Source organism: Ranitomeya variabilis, chromosome 6 (assembly GCF_051348905.1).
Source record: "Ranitomeya variabilis isolate aRanVar5 chromosome 6, aRanVar5.hap1, whole genome shotgun sequence".
Classification (NCBI taxonomy): domain Eukaryota; kingdom Metazoa; phylum Chordata; class Amphibia; order Anura; family Dendrobatidae; genus Ranitomeya; species Ranitomeya variabilis.
In genome coordinates this window covers 83,606,316-83,633,179 of record NC_135237.1, presented here as the reverse complement: position 1 = coordinate 83,633,179, position 26,864 = coordinate 83,606,316, and the positions used below count along the sequence as shown (strand labels likewise).

General features: G+C 41.2%; 1 protein-coding gene across 4 annotated transcripts in view; it reads right to left on the bottom strand.

Moving 5' to 3' along the window:
• The window catches only part of TMEM196 (transmembrane protein 196), a 124,285-nt gene that overhangs the window by 49,415 nt on the left and 48,006 nt on the right, over positions 1–26,864 (bottom strand). For 2 of the 4 annotated variants that reach the window (XM_077271867.1, XM_077271865.1), the window contains exon 1: positions 14,738–15,418. The exons of 1 other annotated variant lie outside the window; for it this stretch is intronic. In XM_077271867.1, coding sequence (XP_077127982.1) covers positions 14,738–14,908 — 171 coding nt within the window. In that variant the 5' untranslated portion in view covers positions 14,909–15,418. Of the gene's footprint in view, positions 1–14,737; positions 15,419–26,864 lie in introns of those variants that run through there. One more of the 4 variants, XM_077271866.1, reaches the window with a different exon arrangement.

Sequence of the window (26,864 nt, the reverse complement as noted above, 5' to 3'; positions counted from 1 at the left end):
CAGTTAGCTGACAGTCAGGGCAAGATCGGCAGGAATTAACAATGTCCTGGAAACCCCCAAGTCAGTAAAACCTCTGAAGGACCCACTCTTGAGTTTTGTCTACTCCCAGATGCCCACCCAAAACATGAGAATGGGGAGGATGTAATACCCTATGCCTATAGGGACCCAGCAACAACTGCTGCTCTATCACTTCCCATCTTGGTTTAGTAACCCAAAAAAGCAGCTCCTCATTTAAAGTAAAATATAAAAATCTGATGACAGCTCCCGGCTCTTGAGCAACCTCACTGGGTGGACCTTTGACTCCCCCAGTGATGGCTCTACTACCCTACTTTTGATATTCGGGCTCTTTCTTGGTACCCCAGTATGGGGATTCAACCCCACCCAGCTTCATTAGGGACCTCTCGACCATCTGTTAACTTTCTACTAGACCAACCAGGTTGTCTACATTTCGGATGTCACCCTGTGCAAACCAGGTCTGCATCAGCCTTGGAAAGGAATGGATAAACCTGTTACTCGAGGCAGTGAATTCCCATAGAACCCTTCCATGCAAATTCATCTATTGGCCTGGGAACCTTGAGATGAATGTCGAGGCCCTTGTCTACAGATAAAGATGAACTCAAACCCTCAGAGGTGGGAGGTGATGCAATCCACGTGCACAGCTAGTGGTGGAGAAGAATTCCTAGTGCTAGAGAAGTTAGAAATAGGGATGGTCTACTCATACCAAGAACCAGGGCTGAAGTCAAGTCCCGTACCTGTGTGAAAGACTGTAATTCATTGGCTTTATCCTATATGCTTGATTGTCAAGACTACAAGTTGTCAAAAGTTTGATTATTTTTACGAATTCTGTGTCACCTGTGTTGTTAGCTGCATAAGGTCTGAAAGATGAAAGCCTGGAGCCAGTGGAGGCCTGTGGGCCACAAGTAGTACACCAGTACTAGGACACATTTTATCTGTAGGGTGCCAGACTGAGCAGGAGCTACAGCTCGCCCATGACTACCTCGTTCGGGCACCTTACACACCTTTGGCTTTGAACATTGTCTGAATCCTTCTGGGCATACTGTCAATCAGATTTAAGTATGTATCAACTAAAATCTGATCCCAGGTCTCTTTTACATGTTCCCAAAGTTGGTGCATACTGGTCGATTCACTTGGGTATATATACAACTTATCTTCAACTCTACTGACAAATGTTTGATTGAGTCTAAGGACTGTGTGGGCCAATCCACAACCTCTACTTCATTGTTATTCATCTATTTCTTCTCCAATCTCGACATATGCTTTAGGTCATTGTCCTGCTGGAACAGTATGTCATCCTTTTTAAACAAATAGAACTCGAGTGTACAAAGTAACTCGTCTTGTAGAATACTCTCATATAGCTCAACATTGAGAACACCATCGATCTTGGTCAAGAATCCTATTCCTTTGGCTGTGAAATTACCCTATATCATCAGGCTTCCTCCAACGGACAGTTTCTTTAATTTCTCGATTAGTTAGCCCTTTTTTCCTTGTTTTTTCTAGATTGATTTACACTTGTTAGAGTCTAGTCTATCTACTTTTGTCTCATCGCTCCAAATCACCTATTTCCAATCTTCTATTGTCCACTTTTCATACTTTTTTGAAAACTCGAGCAGACTCTTCTTATGACAATATTGAAGTCCAGTTATCTTCACCTTTTCTCAAACCACCATTCCAGACTTGTGTAACGTGCGTCATACTATGCTTGCATGGATGCTTGTGATGTCACTATTAAGAAGCATACCAGCCACCTCCACGGCCATGTTTGTCATGCCAGAACAGATAGACCTTGTGATGAGCCAACTCGCTGACTCCGATATTTTGCCTGTAAGTCCACCTCTTGACTTTTGCATAGAGGGATGGACTTAATTTTGCATTCTTCAAACTGTCATATCATTCACATGATGAGGTTTATCAATTTTCTTGACCGAGAGAACGCTATTGATGAGCTATCAATGAGTTGGATGGTGTTATTTCTCTTTTCTTGGGAAATGTTCTTCATGACTGCTCCTCGATTTGAACCAGTGACAGTTCTCACATAACAATCAACATAAGACACTGAGCTATTAGGGAATGTGAGAACAGGTTGTAATCTGTAGTATACAGGAAGACAAAGATTTTACCACCACGAGGAGCAAAAGAGTAACAATGCAGTGACATGACAAGAAAATACGTAACTAATCATATGATAAAAAGTTGCAAGTCAAATTTATGTATGATATAGCCAAGATAATTGTCTTGGATAATTGTCTTCTAAAATGATGTAATGATGGTAGTCCCATGCTCGAAACAGTTGTGGATGGTGAGATATAGAGCCTGAAAGTCAAAAGCTCAAAACATTGTTACCCTTTTGCTCATCAGTGTATACTACTGAAGAATAGCTGTGTAGTGCTTGGCAAAATGGATGAAATCAGTCAGATAGTGACACATATGATCGATTCAAAGCAGGACGTCTCCAATTCTTCATTGTTGGTTTACAAAATAAATGCAAATCCTTAACATTCAAGTACAAAACATAAATTAACCCTATCTCTGCTAAGCACTAACTAGACAAATGCCATTAAAAAAGAAAGCTCACGTTAACTCACGCTAATATCACCAACTGGAGACCAGCAGTCCTCAATAATAGAGTCTCTGGAGAAGACACCTTCTGCTCCTTCAGTTTTCCTCAGTGCACATATTGCAAAGCTTTCTAAACTCAGTAATGAGTCAGTCCAAAAACTGGACTGATTGAAGGCTAGAAATTAAACCGTTCCATAAAAAGAGGGGCAGGCCACCTACCCAATCCATATAATCTATTCTCACAGACAGAAATTACCAAGGCCCTTAGTAAACTACATTTTGCAAGAGATATTGGTGATAGCAGGTTTCTGGTGAGATTCAAGTATTGGAAAAGATGAAATGCAGCAGACAAGAAATACAGAAAGTGGCAGAGCAATAACATCATTGCTCAGTCATCATCCAATGTTGTAAATCAATTAGAGGTGGGAGCTATGCCTTGACTGGTCGCACTGGAGTACTTTACTAATTAAATTATACACTTCTATTCAAACCACACTGCATTAAGAGGAATCTTACAGTCCAGTATTTTTTTCCAAAGGTTTTCTTCACATCAACAGCTAAATACAGATTAACACCATGGACAAAGCAGATCATTATCTACAGAGACGTTTAGATCAAAATATGTGTGGAATAAAAGTAACATTTCAGTACTAAAATCTTATCTACAATATTCACAAATTCACAAGAGACAGGCAAAGGTCATAGCACATTTCTCCATATAAAAAGGATTTCTGTGCGCAGGATTGCTAGTAGAATTTTCTATATTACAATTCAATGCACCACCATTATTTGGATCAGATGGGATGAAGACTTCTGTGTTTATTGCTATATGCAGTATACTAAATAGAAATGAGTATATTAACCCCAATTTGCAGCTTAATGACCAGGCCAATTTTACCCAAACGTGACACCATTATAAAAGCTACACCCCTCCAGGTGTTCAAAACCACGTTCAAGAAGTTTATTGACCCTTTACGTGCTTCACAGGAACTGAAGCAATGTGGAAGGAAAAAATTAACGTTTAACTTGTTTTTACAAACATTTTACTTCACAACCAATTTTTTTTATTTTCACAAGTGTAAAAAGAGAAAATTAACCACAAAATGAAATTTGTTGTGCAATTTCTCCTGAATACGCCGATACCTCATATGTGGGGGTAAACCACTGTTTAGGCACGCGACAGAGATTAGAAGAGGAGTGTTGTTTGACTTTTTTAATGCAGAATTGGCTGGAATTGAGATCGGACGCAATGTCGCGTTTGGAGAGCCCCTGATGTGCCTAAACAGTGGGAACCCCCCACAAATGACACCGTTTTGGAAACTAAACCCCTTAAGGAACTTATCTAGATGTGTGGTGAGCACTTTGAACCCCCAAGTACTTCACAGAAGTTTATAACGCAGAGGTGTGAAAATAAAAAATCTTATTTTTTTCCTCAAAAATTATATTTTAGCCCGCAATTGTTTATTTTCACAAGGGTAACAGGAGAAATTTGACCCACAAAGTTGTTGTCCAGTTTGTCCTGAGTACGCCGATACCCCATGTGTGGGGGGACAACTGTTTGGGCACACGGGGCTTGGAAGGGAAGTAGTGAAGTTTTCGAATGCAGACTTTGATGGGATGGGCTACAGGCATCATGTTGCATTTGCAGAGCCCTTGATGTGCCTAAACAGTAGAAAACCCCCACAAGTGACCCCATTTTGGAAACTAGACCCCCAAAGGAGCTTATCTAGATGTGTGGTGAGCACTTTGAACACCCAAGTGCTTGACAGAAGTTTATAACGCAGAGCCGTCAAAATGTTAAAAAATTTTGCACAAAAATGATTTTCTAGCCCCCAATTTTTTTTATTTTCCCAAGGGTAACAGGAGAAACTGGACCCCAAAAGTTGTTGTCCAATTTGTCCTGATGCCCCATATGTGGGTGTAAACCACTGTTTGGGCACACAGCAAAGCTCAGAAGGAAGGAAGCACCATTTGACTTTTTGAACGCAAAATTGGCTGGAGCAATGTCACGTTTGGAGACTCCCTGATATACCTAAACAGTGGAAACCCCCCAATTCTAACTCCAACCCTAACCCCAACACACCCCTAACCCTAATCCCAAACCCTAACTATAACCCTAATCACAACCCCAACCCCAACACACCCTAATCCCAACCCTAACCATAACCCTAATCACAACCCTAACCTCAACACACCCCTAACCCTAATCCCAACCCTAACTATAATCCCAATTGCAACCCCAACACCAGCACACCCTTATCCCAACCCTAACCATAACCCTAATCACAACCCTAACCCCAACACACCCTAATCCCATCCCTAACCATAACCCTAATCACAACTCTAACCCCAACACACCCCTAACCCTAATCCCAACCCTAACCCTAATCCCAACCCTAACCCCAACACACCCCTAGCCCTAATCCCAACCCTAACCCTAACCACAAACTTAACCCTAATCCCAACCCTAAACCCAACACACCCCTAGCCCTAATCCCAACCCTAACCATAACCCTAATCCCAAACGTAACCCTCATCCCAAACTATGGGGGGAAGCTGGAGGGCAGACGAGCACCGGGAGGTACCAGGGGGATTGGAGACCCTATTTCTCTATCCTCTGATGTGCGATCACATCAGAGGAGAGAGAAATTAAATGGCACATCAGACTTTTTTTTGCGGTCGCCACTATAGCGACGATCGCAAAACCGGGGTCGGTAAAATTGACCCGAATCATGTTCTCCGGGGTCTCAGCTACCCCGGAGAAAATCCGACTCTGGGGGGCGCTATACACTTTTTCCACAGTGCCATGGGTTTAAGTACCCTTAATTGTTGCTGTGAAAAGGCATATCGGCGGTCTTCAAGGGGTTAAAGCCTGATCGAACACTTAAAGGTATCAACTTCTGGGCCAAATACTGATGGTAATAAATTATTTCCTAATCAGTGCTTGGAGTTCATCACAATTTCTGTGTTTTTGTTTGTCCACTCACTTTTTGAGGATTGGCAGCAGGCTCCGAAATATGATTGAGTTCTGGGCATATCGCTTGGTATGGACTCAAAATTTCAATGTTTTGTTCACCAAACCACTTAGTTATCACTTTTGCCTTTTAACATGGTAACTTGATCTCCTTTATGCTGGAAATAGCATTGTTCATCACCAAACTGCTTCTGGATCCTCGAGAGAAATTGTTCTTGGAGGATCATTAAATCCCACTCTTTACTCATGGCAGTGATCTTAACTAGTGATGAGCGAGTGTACTCATTGCTCGGGTTTTCCCGAGCACGCTCAGGTGGTCTCCGATTATTTTTTTACTGCTCGGAGATTTAATTTTTGTTGATTTACAGCTACTAGCCAGCCTGAGTACATGTGGGAGTTGCCTGGTTGCTAGGGAATCCCCACATGTGTTCAAGCTGTCTATCAGCTGTAAATCATGCAGCTGAGGCAAAGAAAACTAAATCTCTGAGCAGTTACAAATACTCGGAGACCACCCGAGCATGCTTGGGAAAACCCGAGCAACGAGTACACTCGCTCATCATTAATCTTAACCCTACGATGCATAACACTTTTTTGCTATTTTCTGAAGGATTATTTATTTTAGAATTTTGAAACTCTAATTATTTCTCAGGTTTGTAGTTTTGGGTAATTTCCAGTTGTTTGTATAATTTCATGGGATAGGCATTTTTTTTTATTAAAAAAATGCATTATTGGGAAAACCAATAATTTCCATGACACGGCTGTATTATGTTTATCATACATCAGTTTTTGTGCCATTTTTTGGTCTGTAAATTTTTTTCTGATATTGCAGATTAGGTGGTTTTATGTCCAAACTTAGAAAGAAGACGTATTGCTTCTAGAACAAACAAAACATGGAAAAATATCTCAGAAGATGAAGTTTATGCTTATATTGGACTTACACTTCTGGCACGGTGTCAAAAAGTTTATGATGTACCTATCAGGGAATTATTTTTGGACCGACGTTCTGATCCACATTACAAGGCAAAAATGTCAGTGAATAGATATGAGGATATTCAGAGAAGCCTTCAATTTGATGATAAGAGTACTTGTCCTACGAGTTTGTAAGCAGATCAACTTGCACCTATTAGTTACATTTGGAATATTTTTATTAAGAATTGTACCATGCTCTACAATTCTAGTGATAATGTAACAGTGGATGATCAACTTGTAGCTTTCAGAGGACGTTGCAAGTTCATTAAGTACATGCCTAGTAAACCAGCCAAGTATGGACTTAAAATATTCTGGATGTGTGATTCTGCCAATTATTATGGGATGAATGAGCTTATCTACTGTGGAAAAGAAATTGGCGCACCAGTGCAAAAAGACCTAGGTTCTGACATTGTTAAAAAAAACCTTGCTATACCTATTTACAATTATGGTATAAACATAACAATGGATAATTACTTCACTAATGTTGAACTGTGTGATTTTTTGCTTGGAAAAAATATTACAGTTGTTGGTACTATGAAACCATATCGATGAGATATTCCTCCGGTGATGAAGCACAATCCACAGCGAGCAATTTATGATCGTGTCTTTGGTTTCAGCAACAAATCAACAATGGTGTCTTACAAAGAGAAGAAGGAAAAATCAGTTAAATCAGTTGATTTGCACATGGGCCGAAAAGTCCCATGTTATGCGAAAGCGTAAATTTCTACTGTCATCCAGCCTAGGGTTAAGCAAAAATGTTAATTAGCCCTTTCCTTTGGATGAAAAGCCCCCTCACATATGATTGGTCTCAGGATGTTTGGCTATTGGCATAGATACCTATTTCCAGTAATACAATTAATTAAAAACTAGTTCAGTTTTGATGGGTTATGGTTACTTATACTGTATATCGTTTTCCTATTCCAGAATAGTTGAATGGTTATAGTTTCCAGAGACCGGCAGTCAGGTTGTATATCCCTTAGCCAGCCATATTTTCTGTTTCCTGTATGCTCATTTATCCTCTCTCCATTCTTTTTTTCCCTTTATTTTATTCTTCCTATGTCAATCATCATATTTATTAGTTATATTCTCTCTCTTTCTATTCTGGTTTACACTGCATATGTCTTATACAGTGGCATGTAAAGTTTGGGTATCACTGGTCAAAATTACTGTTATTCTGAACAGTTAAGCAAGTGGAAGATTATATGATCTCTAAAAGGCCTAAAGTTACAGTTGACACATTTACTTTGTATTTTAGGCAAAAAAAATCATTGTCATTTTTTACATTTTTAAAATTACAAAAAAGAAAATGGGCTGATGCAAATTTTTGGCACCCTTGGAGATTTGTGTGGTCAGACAACTTTGACCAAGGTTTCCGACCTTAATTAGCCTGTTATGGTTATGGTTTGTTCACTGTCATCATCAGGAAAGGCCAGGTGATGGAAATCTCCCAGCTTTATAAAAACCCAGCCTCCTCTAACCTTGTGCCAAAAAACAGCAGTCATCAGTTTTTAAGCAGCTGCCTAGCACTCTGAAAATGAAAATGGTGGAGGCCCACAAAGCAAGAAAATGTTAGAAGATAGCAAAGCATTTTGAAGTTTCCCTTTCCTCAGCTCAAAATGTAATTAAGAAACGGCAGTTAACAGGAACAGTGTAGGGCAAGATAAAGTCTGGAAGACCATGCAAAATTTCAGTAAGAGCTACTCGTAAAATTGCTAGGGAGGCAAATCCTATGGTGGCTCGGTGTACAAATCAATTACATTTTGGGTCCATGGCCAGAAAACTACCCAGATCTCAATCCAGTCCCATTGAGAACCTGTGGTCAATCCTGAAAAAACAGAGAGATGAACAAAAACACAGTAATTGTGATAAATTCAAAGTACTAATTAGGTAAGAATGGCTTGTCATTAGTCAGGATTTGGTCCAGAAGGTGATATCCAACATATCAAGACAAATTGCAGAAGCCTTGAAAAATAAAAGGTCATCACTTAAATATTGAGTCTTTATATAAACTTGATGTATTTATCAATAAAAGTTTACAAAATTATGAAATGCTGATAATTGTTCTTCAGTTGCCATAGAAACATCTGACTAAAAGACCTAAGAACACAGAAGCAACAAACTTTTTGAAACCAAAATTTGTGTCAGTCTCAAAACTTTTGGCCCTGACTGTACTATGCCATATTTTGAACATTTCAGAAATACAGGCCACATATTAGATACATAAATAAAATAAGGCAGAAAATTAGCAATATGTTGGTTAAATTTATGACAACCTTAAATCATATCGAATGATGGAACATCTTGCCTGCGACACTTAAAGTCTATGTGACTGATTAAGACATCTGAGTAGAGCTGTGTCTATCACAGCCAATGTTTGGACTCCATAGAAGTTTTGGTCACCTGTACTGCATCTTACTTTGTCTACTCCCAAGCTTGACATTGCCTTTTCTTGTGATTACGATTCTATTTTTCTCATTTGATGCTATATATTTCTAGGCCTCATAACTTTGCTTGACAACTACAAGACTATTTATTGCTACCAACGATAACTATGTGAAGAAAAAAAACTCCAGCAATGTGAATCCTGAAATGTAGATTTATTGCATAAAAAAAAAAAGCCAAGAAAAAATCCAAATCCACCGCCAGATGCGTTTCAGGCACTGTTCTTACTTTTTGAAGACGTGTTTCAAACACAGTCCTTACTCATGCATAAGGGCTAAGTCTGAAATGTGTCTGCTTTTTTTTATTGGTGTTGGATTTGAATTTTTTTCTTGGCTTTTTCTCTATGAAATAAATCTACATTTCATGATTCACGATGCTGGAATTTTTCTCTTTTCATGTTCAAGACTTGGTATAGTACAAGGCTTTCGTGCAATCTGTATTTCTGCCTCCCGCGTGAGTTGAACTTCCCTTGGTTTTCTGTTCAAACAATAACTGACTGTGATTACGCTTTTACGACCCTAGTTTTTGTTTATACTATCTAGAAAAATTGATGTCTAGGAAACTAATATTTACTGAACTTTTGGGGTTAATATCATGCCAAGACCCTAAACAAAAAAGGAAAAGAGGATAGTCTAAATGAAATCTGCAGGGAAATTTAGATTTTTTTCTGGGTAACCAAAAAGCCATGTCCCTTAGCTTAGTACTCGGCTTAAGAAGTATATTGCTTACATTTAACAAATGTCACTATTATTAATCCCTTAGTGACAGCCAATACGTCTTTTAACTGACCTGACATATAAGAGAATAGCCTCCCCATACAGGTGACAATCCAGCAGCTGTCGGCTGTACACTATAGCTGACAACTTGCTGCATCAGCAACAATCAGTGTTTGCACTGTCCATATCTGTTTAACCCCTTAGATGCTGCTGTCAATAGTGACTACATCATTATAAATGGTTAATGGAGTGTGGGGGCTTCCTCTTTATCCAAATTGGTGCCCTCAGATCATGATTTTGTGGTCCTGATGTTTGCGATGGCAATTCACGACCAAATAGCGGCCTTACAGTCTGACAGCTCTAGCAATCTGCTCAGAAGTTAGAGGCATTTAGGTGGTAAAAATACACATTTTCATTTCTGTCATACCACTTTGCATTACTTCCTGTAAAGCACCTGAAGGGTTAATAAACTACCTGACTGCAGTTTTCAATATGTCTAGGGGTGCTGTTTTTAAAATGGTATCACGTTTGGGGGTTTCCCAATATATGGGACCCCTAAAGTCACTTCAAACATGGATAAGTCCCTAAAAAAATAAATTTTGTAAATTTCCTTGAAAATATTAAAAATTGATGCTACATTTTTAAACCTCCTAAAATGCTAACAAAATAAAATAACATTTTAAAAATGGTGCTGATGTAAAGCCGACATGTGGGAAATGTTATTTATTAATGGTTCGCTGTGGTGTGACCATCTGGATTAAAGAGATAATCATTCAAATTTAGAAAATTGCTAATTTTTTAACATTTTTCTCAAATTTTTGTTATTTTTTATAACTAAGCACAAAACATATTGATCTAAATTTACCATTATCATAAAGTATAATGTGTCACGAAAAAACAATCTCAAAATCACTGGGATTTGTTGAAGCGTTGCAGAGTTATTACCACATAAAGTGACACTGGTCAGATTTCAAAAATTTGGCTCCGTCACTAAGAACCTGATGTCAAAAGTTACATTTGGTCAAATACTTTTTTTTGCGTGTCTCTCTCCATCAGTCCACGTAAAGGATGAATGGAGCGGATACACATACAGCATGTGCAACCATGCTGCTTCATTTAGCTAGGTAGAACATGGGCAAGGGACCCCTGTTACAGTGATTTATTGGGGTCTAGGGTCCCAGCAATCAAACATTTGTCACTTATCCTTTGGAGAAATGATGAAGGTCATTTGTGGAAAACAGTTTTAAGCCGCTGAAATGGTTATGCGCAATTAGGCAAAGTCAGTTTTGGCATGTAAATATTGTCAGAAGGAATATAAGAAGGAAAGGTCATGCAGCAGCTCATATACTAGGATAACGTTGAAATTTTTAAACACCATGCGAAAGTACTAATGACTAATAGCAAATGCAATTTACTCTTGTCAAACGTAAAGTAAAAAATAGGATGGAAACATTAGTTGCTATTTTGAAGGTTTACATTTACTATGTCACTATAGAATCACAGACTAGCAAAAAGACGTTACCCACTGCACTTCCACATTTAAGGGGTTTGACAAGTGAACAATAGCACAGACACAAACGGTGACTCCTCTACGTCCAGTGAGATAGCCAAAAATCACTAATAAATAAAAGGTACTTTTAATAGAAGTACATTAAATGTAAAACTTTCTAATAGCTAGATAGTCTGTCCGTCTCCTATCTATCTATCTATCTATCTATCTATCTATCTATCTATCTATCTATCTATCTATCTATTAAAACCCCTGACAGGCGAAGTAATTAAACATTGATTATCTTGAGGAAATTGCACATGACAAGGAATGGAATACATCAGTCAGAAAAGTGATTAGCCAGCATAAAAAATAGACAAGTTTAAGGATGTGAGTGACATTGACAAGGGTCAAATTATGATGGCTAGATGACTTGGTCAGACCATGAATAAAACTACAGGTCTATGGGGCTGCATAGTTGCATAGTTGCAGACTTGTCAGTTTGCTCATGAGACCTCTGTCCACGGCTGCAAGTGATTACAATGGGCCTATAAGCATCAGAACTGGGTCATTCAGCAATGGAAAAGTGGCTTGGTCTGATGAAATATGTATTCATTTAAATACACATATAGTAGGTAGGCAACAAAAGGCAAGTATAAATATCTGAGTGACATTAGACCATGGGTTAAACCATGTTCAAAACTGCTTATCTTTTGGAGTGTTCCTAGTATGCAAAGGTGGTCTAAGGAAGGTCAGCCAGAGATCTGGAAACAGCGCTATTGACTCTCTAGTCTTATTGATCCAGTCGCAAAAGACAACTTGTCTGGTCTGAGCGTACACAATACAAAAGAGTTATTGTAGCCCAAATTGCTAAAGAAGATGGTGGTGAATCTAAGAGAAAGGTGTCAGGACACATAGAACATCACAGTTTGCTGCATTGGGGGGCTGTATAGTGTCAGACTGGTCATAGTGCCCATGATACCTATGTTCAGCATTGAAAGTGACCAAAATGGATGCATAATTGTCAGAATGAGGCCATGGAGAAAGGCGGCCTGGTCTGATGATTAGTATTCTTTTACAATACATACAACTATGCAGTCCAGTAAGCAGCAAGCTGTGATGCCTTGTGTTTTCTGACATCTTTCCATCATAGCCAGCAGTAAAGCCCCCGTCTCACTAAGCGAGATCGCTAGCGAGATCGCTGCTGAGTCACAAGTTTTGAGACGCAACAGCGACCTCAGTAGCGATCTCGCTATGTGTGACACGTAGCAGCGACCAGGCCCCTGCTGTGAGATCGCTGGTCGTGTCGGAATGGCCTGGACCTTTTTTTGATCGTTGAGGTCCCGCTGGGTAGCACACATCGCTGTGTTTGACACCTTACCAACGACCTCGTTGACGACTCAGACACTGAATCGTCATAATAGCTCCCATGTGACATCGTTGTACAGGTCGCTACAGGTCGCTGGTGAGATGTCAAACAGTGAGATCGCAGCAGCGATTGTTGGGAAGATCTCACTGTTTGACATCTCACCAGCGACCACATAGCGACGCAGCAACGATCCCTGACAGGTCGTATCGTTGTCGGGATCGCTTTAGCGTCGCTAAGTGTGACGGGGCCTTAAGGCTTTAGCAATTTGTGCTGCAGTAACTTTTCTGTAGGACCAGACTGACTGGCCCTTGCGATTAGATCTAGAGTGATGGATGTCCCTCCTTAGACCACTTTTACATACCATAAACACCCCACAAGACCTGCAGTTTTCTACATGCTCTGACCCTGTTGTCTAGCCATCACAATTTGACACTTGACAAAGTCGCTCAGATATTTAGGCTTACCGTTTTTTTTGCCAAATACTATATATGTATTTAAAGGGAACCTGTCACCTGAATTTGACGGTACAGGTTTGCGGTCATATGGGCGGGGTTTTCGGGTGTTTGATTCACCCTTTCCTTACCCGCTGGCTGCATGCTGGCCTCAATATTGGATTGAAGTTCATGCTGTGTCCTCCGTAGTACATGCCTGCGCAAGGCAATCTTGCCTTGCGCACGCGCAGTATGCTTTGACCAACTGCAGGCAAAGCCGAAAAGCATTAATGCGCATGCGCCGGCGCACTATGTCCTGGAAGTATTTCGCTGTGTTCCAGGACATAGTGCACCGGCGCATGTGGACTAATGCTTTTTGGCTTTGCCCGCAGTTGGGCAAAGCATACTGCGCGTGCGCAAGGCAAGATTGCCTTGCGCAGGCATGTACTGCGGAGGACACAGCATGAACTTCAATCCAATATTGCGGCCAGCATGCAGCCAGCGGGTACGGAAAGGGTGAATCAAACACCCGAAAACCCCGCCCATATGACCGCAAACCTGTCCCGCCAAATTCAGGTGACAGGTTCCCTTTAAGAGAAAACATAATTCATCAGACCAATGCATTTTTTTTCATTGCTGATCTGATGCTTATTTGCCCATTGTGGTCACTTTCAACAGTAAATAATGGTCTCATGGGCACTATGACAAGTCTACAACTACTGTATGCAGCAAACTATGATGCTTACCACAAACAAAAAGCATTTGTAATGCATTCTTTTTCACAATGGGCTCAAAGCAATGATGAAGGGAATGGACATAAAACAAAACATCTCCTTGTGTAAAAAAAGTCTATCAACACATTTCATTTTCTTCTATAAAAAGTCAGGTTCCCATTGTTTACACTCACTTAATCCTATCCAAGCACAAAGTGACAGCGCCATTACTTTCCGTATATAATATTGCCATAGAATTATTTAGGATAAAGTATCTGACTGGATTTTCCAGTGATGGTTTTGGGACACTGAACATCAATCTGTGCCAACTGTATTCATGTAATCTAAGGTGGCATTACTTTTCTTGGCTAATAGTTATGTGATTCCCAGATCTCATTGAGGAATGCCAGCATAAAACATTATCGAGTTACAATAATTAACTCTCTCATTGTTGGCTTTTACTCTGTAGTATGTAAGAGTGACAACATTTTGCATGACACATGTAATGAGACTAATAAACAGATGGTTTGCTACATATAATCTCTAACTTATTGTATTTCCGTTGACTCTCACTTGTCGTATTCACAGCCTACCAGTCATGACATTCAGTACTCTCAGAAAACCGGCATTTAAATAGAAAATGGGGGAACTAAAAATATCTATGAATATATTAGATGATCTTGATTTAGATGACAGTGATATATGTGATTACTGTACCACTCCATCCCCCCGTGTATAAACTATGCCCAAAATAATAGTAAAAATAATAGAATGTTTAATATGTTTCTTAGGAAATGCTTTTACGATCATAAATTATGCAGCAGCTTTGTTACCACCCAAAATGTAAAGGTCACATTGAAAAGACATGAATTATTGCACTAAGTGGTATCAGTAATAATAATAAATAACACTGTTAACACAATTATTGCTTTCACTAACATTCACTGGCATTGATAGACTACTGTATTTTTGTAGTTAATTACCAATATAAAGTATAACTATCCTAAGCAAATCTTTGATTAATAAAAGTGAAAAGATAGTGAAATGACTAACGTACACACGCCCCGCTCCATACCGGAGAAGAGTCTCCCAGCTGTGGTGGTGGATCCATCCTTGTCCTGACCCAGGCAAAAGTGACAGCTCCCACAGCCACACTGGACAAGCCCAGTCCTATCTCCAACACAGAGAGCACCAAGAGGCTTCCAATGATTTGGGTACTGGTGCACATTCTTCTCCAATCATCATTCTTTTCAGATTAAGCAAAAAAGCCAAGTATCGACCATTAACCTTCAGAGGAGCTTCTTCGGTTTTTCTGATTTGCTCTAATGTAAACTTTTCCTACAATACATATTATTTGATGATAAGTAATGAATGGTGATTCTTTTTGGAAAGAAAGAAGAAAAACTCCTTGTGGAGACTTCAAACTTCAGCGTGATAATGCAAGTAATCGGGGAATCATCTGCTCAACGATCGAGTCTTCATTGTGTGAGTTGTAGCTGTCCAGAGTGCTGAACTCTCCAATTCTATAGCCTTTCCATCAGATTGAATGCTGTCCAGAGTGCTGAACCTTCTCATTCACTGCTTTCCTTTCGCAATGAGACACTGTCCAGAGTGCTGAACCATCCACTTCTCTGAGCAGAGAACATGAGAAGCTCTAGTCTCGTTCAGTCGCCTTCATTAACCCTCCCGTCGAATACATCTATCATGTCCAACCTACACTGGAGTCATTCCTAGTTTGTCTCTCGTGTCACTATTGCAGACTGAGGTTTTATGCACCAGGCAGGGAGGGCTATTCCATTAGGTTAGATTAGGCACTGCCTAAGGCAACGTAAAGAGGTGGGTGTCTCCAGCAGTATGAGGAGACACGAGCAATTTAAAGAGCTGTTCCTCTTGGAACTGCAGAGCCTCTGTGATAGCAGCAGCAGGGGCAGGAGATTTATCACCTCTGCCTTTATAAGACATTCGCTGTGAAGAGAGAAACTGTGCAGTTTCTGAGCTGCTGTATAAGTGCTGCTTTAAGATATGGCAGATCTTATAACAAACTGACTATAATGAATCGTATGTTCCCCGGGAAAACAGCGAGACACATGATGAATGTTACATGAATTTGCTTGATGTGTATTGATCAGAAGAGCACATGGACGGGAGCTGATGACACAGCATGGAAACCTGAGGTCTAAAAGCAGGGCTCCCAGCCATAACCAAACAGCTGTAATTAAAGCGACTCTGCATATTTGGACTTATCAGAAAGCATACACTACAATATATTGGGAATTACACAAATAACAACTTCCTCATATTTTTAAAATATCATCTTGGCTTCTGGAGCAATACAGTGAGATGCGATTGTCTTCATGACTGGTGGACCTTTGAAGTCTCTCACCGCAGCTTTGCAGATCGCCCAGTAAATTGAATAACAAAGCAGATACCAGTTCTGCAGTAGGTTTGATGTAGTTCTCCTCATACCATGTCCTGGTATCTGCTTCATGCTCCTGTGACTGTGCTAGAAAACAGGAGGAGCTGGACAACCTGTGCAACCTGAATGGGCTGCAGGTACTGCCTCATGCTACCAATAGTGACAAAAATGCTTGAAAAGTGCAAAACTAGAGAAGAATCCCCTAGGAAGGATAAGGATAGAGGAATTGTCTGTGGTCAATCCTCCGGCAAAAACATTTGCTTTTTTGGGGTCATCTTGCTGTTCCTCTCCAGTGCACATGTTGTTGCTTTCATTTGCACTAAAGCAGGTGAAATTATTCACAATCGCTGATGCTTCCCGACCGCGGAGATTTGTATCCCTGAAGTTGAATTGATTTTGATTAAACTGTTATATGCAAGTGTTCCTTTTATTTTGTGTATTAGGGTATTCTATAATAAAAGGAGCATTGCATTTGGCTACTCCTGATTGTGCCCAGTGTTGACTCCGTTGCTGAGCAGCTGTGGGTGACTCCGCTGCAGTGTGATTAACCACAGATCTGTTATTGAGACCCGTGATACCTTGTGATCCTTGTGTATACATTTGCTTAGCATTGTCTAAACGATGTCGTACATTACTGATAGTCACAACCTACCGTATTTATTACAACCGGTCAACCTTTATTGTTTGACATAAACAAATCTAGAAATGGATATTTACTTTATTTACTTGTATGCCAGTGTAAAATGTCCTTTGTAATAAGTCTTCTTAAATTCAAGGACAAATTGTGTGTTGTCTTCTGAGACTTTTTGATACACTCCTTTACCCTACATTACAGTTAGAAGTATCAGATACTAACTAACAACGGTCAGCAGCATAAGTGACTAAAATGTAGAACTAAATTGTTCATAATAGTATTTAATAGTCCAGCGCCAGCGGATTGCAACAGAATATTCTGTTTTATTTACCGCTACAAGAGAAGTAGTGCTGAATTCCTTAACACAGGCTATAACCATGTAGAGTCCCTGATCGTTGTAACAGAATTGGATTACAAATACATAGTGTATTTATAGGGAATCCGTCAGCAGGACTTTTTATGGAATTTAAGAACAGCATGATGTAAGGACAGAGAGACTGATATATATCACTTACTGGGCTGACTGGTGCACTTTTGATAAAATCCCTGTTTTCTCTGAGGTTTATGTAGTAATGATGTAAATACTGAGCTGTGTATTGCTCCGCCCACACACCTGATCGGCAGCTTCTTGTGCACACTGTACATTATCAACAAGCTGCCAATCAATTGTGAAGGCGGAGTTACACAGATTAACTGGACTACCTTGCACGTGATACCTAGTCTTGCAGTGATAATCTCCTGATGATAATTTTCTTTTTTTAAGTGGTGAAAAAAAATCGGAAATTTGTAAAAAAAAAAATGTTTTGCTTATGTCGCCATTTTCCAATACATGTAACATTTTCTTTTTTTTTGCGCCCTGAGCTGACGTTTTTACTAAAACCATTTTGAAGCACATACTATTTTTTATCTCCTCTTATTGCATTTTTTGCAATATTGCAGCTGCAAAAAACCCCCTTAATTTTGGAGTTTTAATTCTGTGTTGCTATTCCATTTATTGATCCGATTAATTTATTTTATATTTTGATACAGCAGACTTTTACAAACGCAGCGATTTCAAGTATGTTATTGTTTTATTTTTAATGGGGTAAAAGTGAAGATGATTTGAACTGATGTGGGGGGTTTTTCATAGTTTTAAAAACATTTTTATTAACTGTTTAAAATAGTCCCCTTAGGGGAATTGAAGCTGCGATAGTCTGATCACTTGTACTTATTCATAGCAATGCATCAACACTGCTGTGTATAGTAAAAATCATGTTCTTCTATGGATGACAAATGCATGCAGGTTTTCACAGGAGGGTCATAGCGACAAGCACGGAGATCTTCAGCAGACCCCAGGCTTTCATAGCAACCCAACGGCACCCCGAAATTACATCAAGAGAGCACCAATAGGCACGTGGAATGAAGCGCTCCCTGCCAGCGTGTGTTGTATTCTGCTGTCGAAGATTGACAACGACATTTAACAGGTTAGCAGTCGTTGGCGGAAGTACATGATGGCTGATTAAATCAGCGATCATCTGCCAGGAAAGATGCGGGCTCGGCGTGCGAGACTGAATCAAAGTCAGGGACTCAAATTTTGATGTACATGTTCATCAAAAGTTGTGAAGGGATTAATTACCTTGGTAACTATTATCTGCACCCACTCTATTTCAGCTATGTCCTTATTACACCCTAGAACCCAAAACTGTACAAAAGTATTCTAAGTGTTGCCACACTTTTGACTTGCACAGAGTTAGAACTATATGCTTGTCATGAACATCTATGGCTGTTTCAATGCCTGACACTTGTCACTAAAGTTGAGTGTGCTGTCCAATTTATTGAACAAAATTCTCTTCCTCACAAATTGTGAAATAAGAAATGCTAGGTAGGCACATGAAAAGCCAACACCTGCAACTGGACACTGTATTAATGTGGCATGTATAGATGCAAAAACAAATATTTGCGACATGCACACTTTATGAGGTAGACAGTGGCAGTTAAATGTTTGAATTTTAAGGAAATTTCTATTGCATTCTTAAATAACAATTATTCCCACATCTCAAAAATTATTGTTAGAGGAATGTAAAAAAAAGTACAGCTGTTTGTGACAAACAAGTACACCGTGTATGTATAAACAAGCACACTGTCTAACACTGATTTAAGATTTTTTTGTGTAAAAACTATTGTGCTGCCTTGTTTCTGCTTTCTAATACATTAAGAATAAAGACTAAAAAATGTGTAATTATAATTGAAATAAAGTAGGATAAATGCCATCTACAATAGATCACTGATCAGTCACATTGCGTCTGGCATTGCTGATGGCACCTCACCTCTATCTTAATTGGTTCTCTGTATTGTTCACAGACTACAACTCTCATCTTGTTCGGTGCTACAGTTTTACAACACATTAGTGTCTGGAGTACTTGTCGAACGGTTTAGGGCTTTTTTTTTCCTATCTCTATTGCTGAGCTGTGATGTATGACATTCTCTTAGTATCCAGAATTACCCTTAACTGGCTGCTAAGTTCTTTGCTTAGACTTTTATTTAGTCTATGATAGTTCATCTTGCTTGGCTGTGTTATACCATGTGATTTCATAGATGCAAAGCATTATAGTGAAGCCCACTTGGTCGTGCCAGAGGTCATGACAGCTTTCTATGACTGATGCAATCTTCTGCAATGTGTAAAAGGTTGGCAAGCATTTTTTTGGTGATTTGAATGAAACGAATTGTTGATTGTTTACATGTGCCTGCAAATTTCATAGAATCCAGTTCGAATTTGAGTTGCATTAAATAAATTTGATGATCTCTAAGAGACATCCATCTGTAGTTGTTGCTCCTACTCCTATTTTTCACAGAGTAAAGTGTTGGTTTGGCTATGTGAAATGCTTCTAATGCATATGTTGGGTGTCAAAGTTGTTCCTTGTACAGTATAGGTTCCTAGCTGGTGTTGGGATTTTTTAATAGGAAAATGTATGTAAATTATATCTCATTCAGAAGAAAGAAATTTTGCAACAGCTGTCAACATATGAGTATTTCTTTGATTTGGAGGATACTGGTTCTGCTACAGTCGCTACTCATGGTTAAAGGCTGTCTATAAAGTAAGGGCTTCGGACAGCTTCTTTTTCCTTTTGCAGGAGATCTAGATACATAGCATACAATAGTGGCATGGCTAACTTTTTTTTGGTAAACCATTGCTATTGCAGCATTCGTGACTAGTGTTGAGCATTCCGATACTGCAAATATCGGGTATCGGCCGATATTCGCTGTATTGGAATTTCGATACTGAGTTCCGATATTTTTTCCATATCGGATACCGGAATTGGAAGTTCCCATAGTGCAATTATGCACTATAATGGAGTATGGGTGGTGCGTGGGCAGAGACTGCGTGTGTGTGTGCGGGCTGGGTCTGTGCATGCCTGCCGGGGCTCTGTGTGGCGTCCCGGGGCTCTGTGCGGCATGCCTGGGCTCTGTGTGGGGCTCTGTGCGGCGTGCCAGGGCTCTGTGCGGCGTGTCGAGGCTCTGTGCGGCGTGCCGGGGCTCTGTGTGGCATGCCAAGGCTCTGTGCGGCGTGCCGGGGCTCTGTGCAGGATTTACCCTTAGACTTGTATTAGCGACGGATCGCGACGGATGGCCACTTGTTGTGTCCGTCGTGCAGCGGATCCATCATGTTTTGGCAGACCGTCAGCACGAAAAAACGTTCAAGTGAACTTTTTTTGTCCGTCGCGTCCGCCATTTTCTACTGCGCATGCACGGCCGAAACTCTGCCCCCTCCTCCCCGGACTTCAGAATGGGCAGCGGATGCGTTGAAAAACTGCATCCGTTGCCCACGTCGTGCACAAATTTCACAACGTGCGTCGGTACGTCGGCTCAACGCATAGCGACGGACCTGTACCAACGCAAGTATGAAAGATTCCTTAATGAGCGTTGAATTAAAAAAAAAACGGAAAAAAACAATGTGGGCTCCGCGCGATTTTCTGCGCCAGAGGGGGAAAGCCGACGGCCGGGGGCCAATATTTGTAGCCTGCTATGAATATCAGCCCGCAGCTGTCTGTGTAGCCTTTACTGGCTATTAAAATAGGGGGACCCCAAACAAAATGACGTGGGGTCCCCCTATATTTTATAGCGAGAAAGGCTATGCAGACAGCTGCGGGCTGATATTCATAGCCTAGAGAGGGGCCATGGATATTGCACCCCCCGGCTACAAATACCAGTCCGCAGCCGCCCCAGAAATGGCTACACTCCCGTGTAGCGGTGGGATATGGGGTAATAAGGGGTTAATGTCACCTTGCTATTGTAAGGTGACATTAAGCTGGGTTAATAATGGAGAGGCATCAATAAGACGCCTATCCATTATTAATCCAATAGTAATAAACGGTTAATAAAACACACACATTAGGAAAAAAGTATTTTAATATTCTTCATTTAACCATACTTACCATACTTCAGCGCCTGCAAAAAAATTAAAATAATAAACCATATACTACCTGTCCGCCGTAGTCCAATTAATAACGAGTGTCCCACGGCGATTTCCCCTATAGAACAGTGACATCGGGTGATGTCACTGCTCTATAGGACCTTCAGTGACACACTGACAGGAGACAATGGCTCCTGCAGTGCATCACTGAGAGGTTACCTTAGGACAAAGTCTCACTTTATGGCAATTGTTACGTGGGAAAATTTTTCACACAGCAATGGCATAAAGTGAGACTAGGGACTATTTTTTTCAGCGGCGGAGGAATACAGTGCGGAAGGATACCTTCCTCCCGTCATTGTATTCCTGAAGCCCCTAGAGACCGGTCGCATCAGCTGATGCTGCCGTTCTCCATGGGAGATCGTCGTGGGACACTCGTGGATTTCTGCGGACAGGGAGTATATTGGTTGTTTGTTATTTTAATCTTTTTTACAGATGACACTGGCTTTGGGGAACAAAGTGACAAGTGATGGTGAGTATGTAATCTATGTTTAAATTACTGTATGTCTATATGTATTTATTGTATGTAATGTATGAATGTATTGCATGTAGTATGTATGTAGTATGTATGTATGTATATATGTATGTAGTATGTATGTTGTATATATGTTTTTTTTTGTTTTTTTACATTCAACACATTAGCTGGATGATGGGACTACTACTGTCCCATCATTGGCTAATGTGTCAATCACTGTCACTGTTGCAGGCATCATCCGATGGGACTTTGTAGTCCCATCGGACAATGCCTGCACACACACGCACAGACCCCCGGCAGCCCGCACAGAGCCCCACACAGAGCCCCAGCACACTGCACAGAGCCCCGCACAGAGCCCTGGCATGCCACACAGAGCCCCGCACAGAGCCCCGGCACGCCACACAGAGACCCGGCACGCTGCATAGAGCCCCACACAGAGCCCTGGCAAGCCGCACAGAGCCCCAGCATGCCGCACAGAGCCACGGCACAGCGCACAGAGCCCCGGCACGCTGCTCAGAGCCTCGGCACGCCGCACAGAGCCCCGCACAAAGCCCCAGCATGCCGCACAGAGCCCCGCACAGAGCCCCGGCATGCCACACAGAGCCCCGCACAGAGCCCTGGCACACCGCATAGAGCCCCGCACAGAGACCCGGCACACGCCGCACAGAGCCCCTGCATGCCGCACAGAGCCCCGCACAGACCCCCGGCAGCCTGCACAGAGCCCCGGCACACCGCACAGAGCCCCGGCATGCCTCACAGAGCCCCCGCAGCCCACACAGAGCCCCGGCAGGCCACACAGAGCCCCGGCAGGCACGCACAGAGCCCCGGCAGGCACGCACAGAGCCCTGGCAGCCCGCACATAGCCCCGGCAGGCACAGAGCCCCGGCAGTCCGCACATAGCCCTGAGACGCCTGTACAGATCCCCGGCAGCCCCGCACAGACCCCGCCCACACACACAGACACACACAGTGTACCCCCACGCACTGCCCACACTCTTCTCCCCTCCGGAACAGGATGTAGAAGAACAGAAAGGGCTTATTTACATTCTAATATTTGTGTCCTATTGACTTGCATTGGTATCGGGTATCGGTATTGGCAGTATCCGATATTTTTTGGATATCGGCCGATCCAATCCGATACGGATACTTCTTGATATCGGAAGGTATCGCTCAACACTATTCGTGACCCAATTTAACACCACATATGTGACAAAGTCAAAAAGACAAAATATACCATACACCCCATACCATGCAATAAACTTGTTATAGGTGCAGGTCTTAAGGCCCCATCTCACATAGCGAGATCGCTAGCGAGATCGCTGCTGAGTCACAAGTTTTGTGACGCAACAGCGACCTCAGTAGCGATCTCGCTATGTGTGACACGTACCAGCGATCAGGCCCCTGCTGTGAGATCGCTGGTCATGTCGGAATGGCCTGGACCTTTTTTTGGTCGTTGAGGCCCCGCTGACATCGCTGAATCGGTGTGTGTGACACCGATCCAGCGATGTCTTCACTGGTAACCAGGGTAAACATCGGGTTACTAAGCGCAGGGCCGCGCTTAGTAACCCGATGTTTACCCTGGTTACCAGCGTAAATGTAAAAAAAAACAAACACTACATACTGACCATCTGATGTCCGTCAGGTCCCTTGCCGTCCGCTTCCTGCTCTGACTGAGATCCGGCCGTACAGCGAGAGCGCAGCACAGCAGTGACGTCACCGCTGCGCTCTCGCTGTACGGTGGCTCAGTCAGAGCAGGAAGCAGACGGCAAGGGACCTGACGGACATCAGATGGTCAGTATGTAGTGTTTTTTTTTTTTTTACATTTACGCTGGTAACCAGGGTAAACATCGGGTTACTAAGCGCGGCCCTGCGCTTAGTAACCCGATGTTTACCCTGGTTACCCGGGTGCTGCAGGGGGACTTCGGCATCGTTGAAGACAGTTTCAACGATGCCGAAGTCGTTCCCCTGATCGTTGGTCGCTGGAGAGCGGTCTGTGTGACAGCTCCCCAGCGACCACACAGCGACTTACCAACGATCACGACCAGGTCGTATCGCTGGTCGTGATCGTTGGTAAATCGCTATGTGAGACGGGGCCTTTATATTTGAGACACAAACATTTGGAAGAATGGGGATCCTACATCTGCTATTTGTCAATTCGTAATTTGACTCTCTTGGCAGAAGAATATTTACCCAAAGCTCCAAGTGCTGTGTCACCTTTCCATTGTCCAAGTGCTGTGTCACCTTTCCATTGTCCAAGTGCTGTGTCACCTTTCCAGCAGCCACTATGAATTGATGAATACGTAGCGAGTGATACTGATCTGTGTTTCTGCTAATGCAGCATTCTTTGCCAAAATTGACACCACATTTATTGTATGGGCAAAGTGGAATACTTTAAAAACAATATTTTGGAAATTGTAAATTAAAAAATGTCAAAAATTAAAGGGAATCTTTTAAATAAAATAAAACTGTTGACCTGCAGATATGGGGTTAATCTGCAGGTTAATAGAATTCTGACACCATGTGGTGATAGCACTAAGAGCCCTACTTCAAGGATTAAATGAACTTTGTTCCTCCGCATTCAGCTTCCAATCATAGGTGGCCCTGGCACAGTTTCAGTCACCGCTCAGTGTATAGAGAGCTATAACTGCACCCCCAGCACTGACTGACAGCCTGCCCTAATGCCAAACCTGCTGTAAGTCAGTGCTGGGTGTGCGGTTACAGCCACCGCTCTCTATACACTGAGCGGTGACTAAAACTGTGCCGGCATCATATCTATGAATAAAAGCTGAATGCTGCCTGCGAGAATTATATTCATTTCCTCCTGGCAGCAGGGCTCTCAGGGCCGGCGAAACACGTTTTCAGAATGTTATTAACTTGCAGATTAACCACATATCTGCAGGTATATAGCATTACTTTATTTGACAGATTCCAGTTAACCATATCAGTTTCAGAAGTAAGTTCAATGCTCCCCCTTCACCTATATTATTAAAAGTATTGTTCTCCTCATACAGAATAAAGATACTGTATCCTAAAAGTAAGGTATATTCATGTTGAATTTTTGGCGAGGATTTTCAAGCTTACCCACTCCAAAAGCCACATCAAGAACCACGCCAAATCTGCTTTGAATACACTGATATTTTTATTAGTGTTTTTTTTTTCCAATCAGAATTTGTAAATCTACCTGCAGAAAAAAAAAATTACGTCACTACCTTCATCTAGATTTCTCATGGAATTTCCCCAAAATTTGACAGTGTCAAGTGAAAAGGTTGCAAGAGACCATGTGGGGCTAAAAACTTCTAAAACCATTTCAAAATCTACCAAATGAAAACAGCAATTCCAGGAGTGGTTTCCTCTTGAAAACTGCATCGTATTTTTCTACCGCCAAAAACTCAGTGTGAACATATCATTAGGCTTCAGAACCCATGGGAGGAAAAAACCCTAGCACCCTCTGTAGTTTTGTCCCTGACACAAGACCATAAATGAAAGGAATGTTGAGGAAGAGGCTAAAAGAATCAGCAGCAATCAGGGTAGGGACTATTGTGTGTTACACTTTGTCCATTCCTCTGTAGAACAAGGATTTCTAACTCAAATTGTTCAAATTATTTGATAGAAGCCCTAGTAGCCTCCACAGAAGTGTCCTATGTCCTTGAGCAGAAAATCTAATTAAAAAGTAAAATGCCTGTGGGGTTTTAAAATGAGACATTCATGATGATATCTTGGGGTACAGTAGTAAAAAGGTAATAAACATAATGCATAGTAGAATATTCTATATAATTCTCAATTTTTCAATTAGAAATAAACATTTTATTGAACTTGTGTCATTTTTCCATTAAAGCTTTCTTGAAAAGCAGGCTACTCTTTTATATCCACATCAATATCTTTTGCCATGAGTATGAACTGATGAAAAGGTACAAGTAGTGAAGTTGAAAGATAAAAATTGTATTTTGATGAAAAGCTATTGTGTGATATAAAAGATAGCATGGTGGAGTGGAATGACATTGATTGTTAATATTATCCCCTATTACCAAGTACAGTCCAGATTAATGCTGAAATGTATGAAGGAGAAGAAGAATGCAGTGTTTATGTAATATTATAACATATTATCTTTACATTTTTACAATGACTGTATCAATTCCACCATTATCTTACTTATTAAATTATCTTGTCCTGATGACATGTTTATAGTTCTATACTACATATATAAAATAGAATAGGGCAAGCACTTACACTACTTTTACATTATACCAAAAAAAATGTAGTTTTGGAGTCTGTGACCAGATTTCAGAGCACAAACTGCATTATATATATATATATATATATATATATATATATATATATATATATATATATATATATATATATATATATATATATATACTGTATATACATATATAATTAAATAACCGCTCTAGGATTTCCGAGCCCTGAGGAGGTTACAGTGCCTACAAGTAGTATTCAACCCCCTGCAGATTTAGCAGGTTTACACATTTGGAATTAACTTGGCATTGTGACATTTGGACTGTAGATCAGCCTGGAAGTGTGAAATGCACTGCAGCAAAAAAGAATGTTATTTCTTTGTTTATTTTTTTTTTAAATTGTGAAAAGTTGTTTCAGAGGGTCATTTATTATTCAACCCCTCAACCCACCAGAATTCTGTTTGGTTCCCCTAAAGTATTAAGAAGTAGTTCAGGCACAAAGAACAATGAGTTTCACATGTTTGGATTAATTATCTCTTTTTCCAGCCTTTTCTGACTATTTAAGACCCTCCCCAAACTTGTGAACAGCACTCATACATGGTCAACATGGGAAAGACAAAGGAGCATTCCAAGGCCATCAGAGACAAGATCGTGGAGGGTCACAAGGCTGGCAAGGGGTACAAAACCCTTTCCAAGGAGTTGGGCCTACCTGTCTCCACTGTTGGGAGCATCATCCGGAAGTGGAAGGCTTATGGAACTACTGTTAGCCTTCCACGGCCTGGACAGCCTTTGAAAGTTTCCTCCCGTGCCGAGGCCAGGCTTGTCCGAAGAGTCAAGGCTAACCCAAGGACAACAAGGAAGGAGCTCCGGGAAGATCTCATGGCAGTGGGGACATTGGTTTCAGTCAATACCATAAGTAAAGTACTCCACCGCAATGGTCTCCATTCCAGACGAGCCCGTAAGGTACCTTTACTTTCAAAGCGTCATGTCAAGGCTCGTCTACAGTTTGCTCATGAT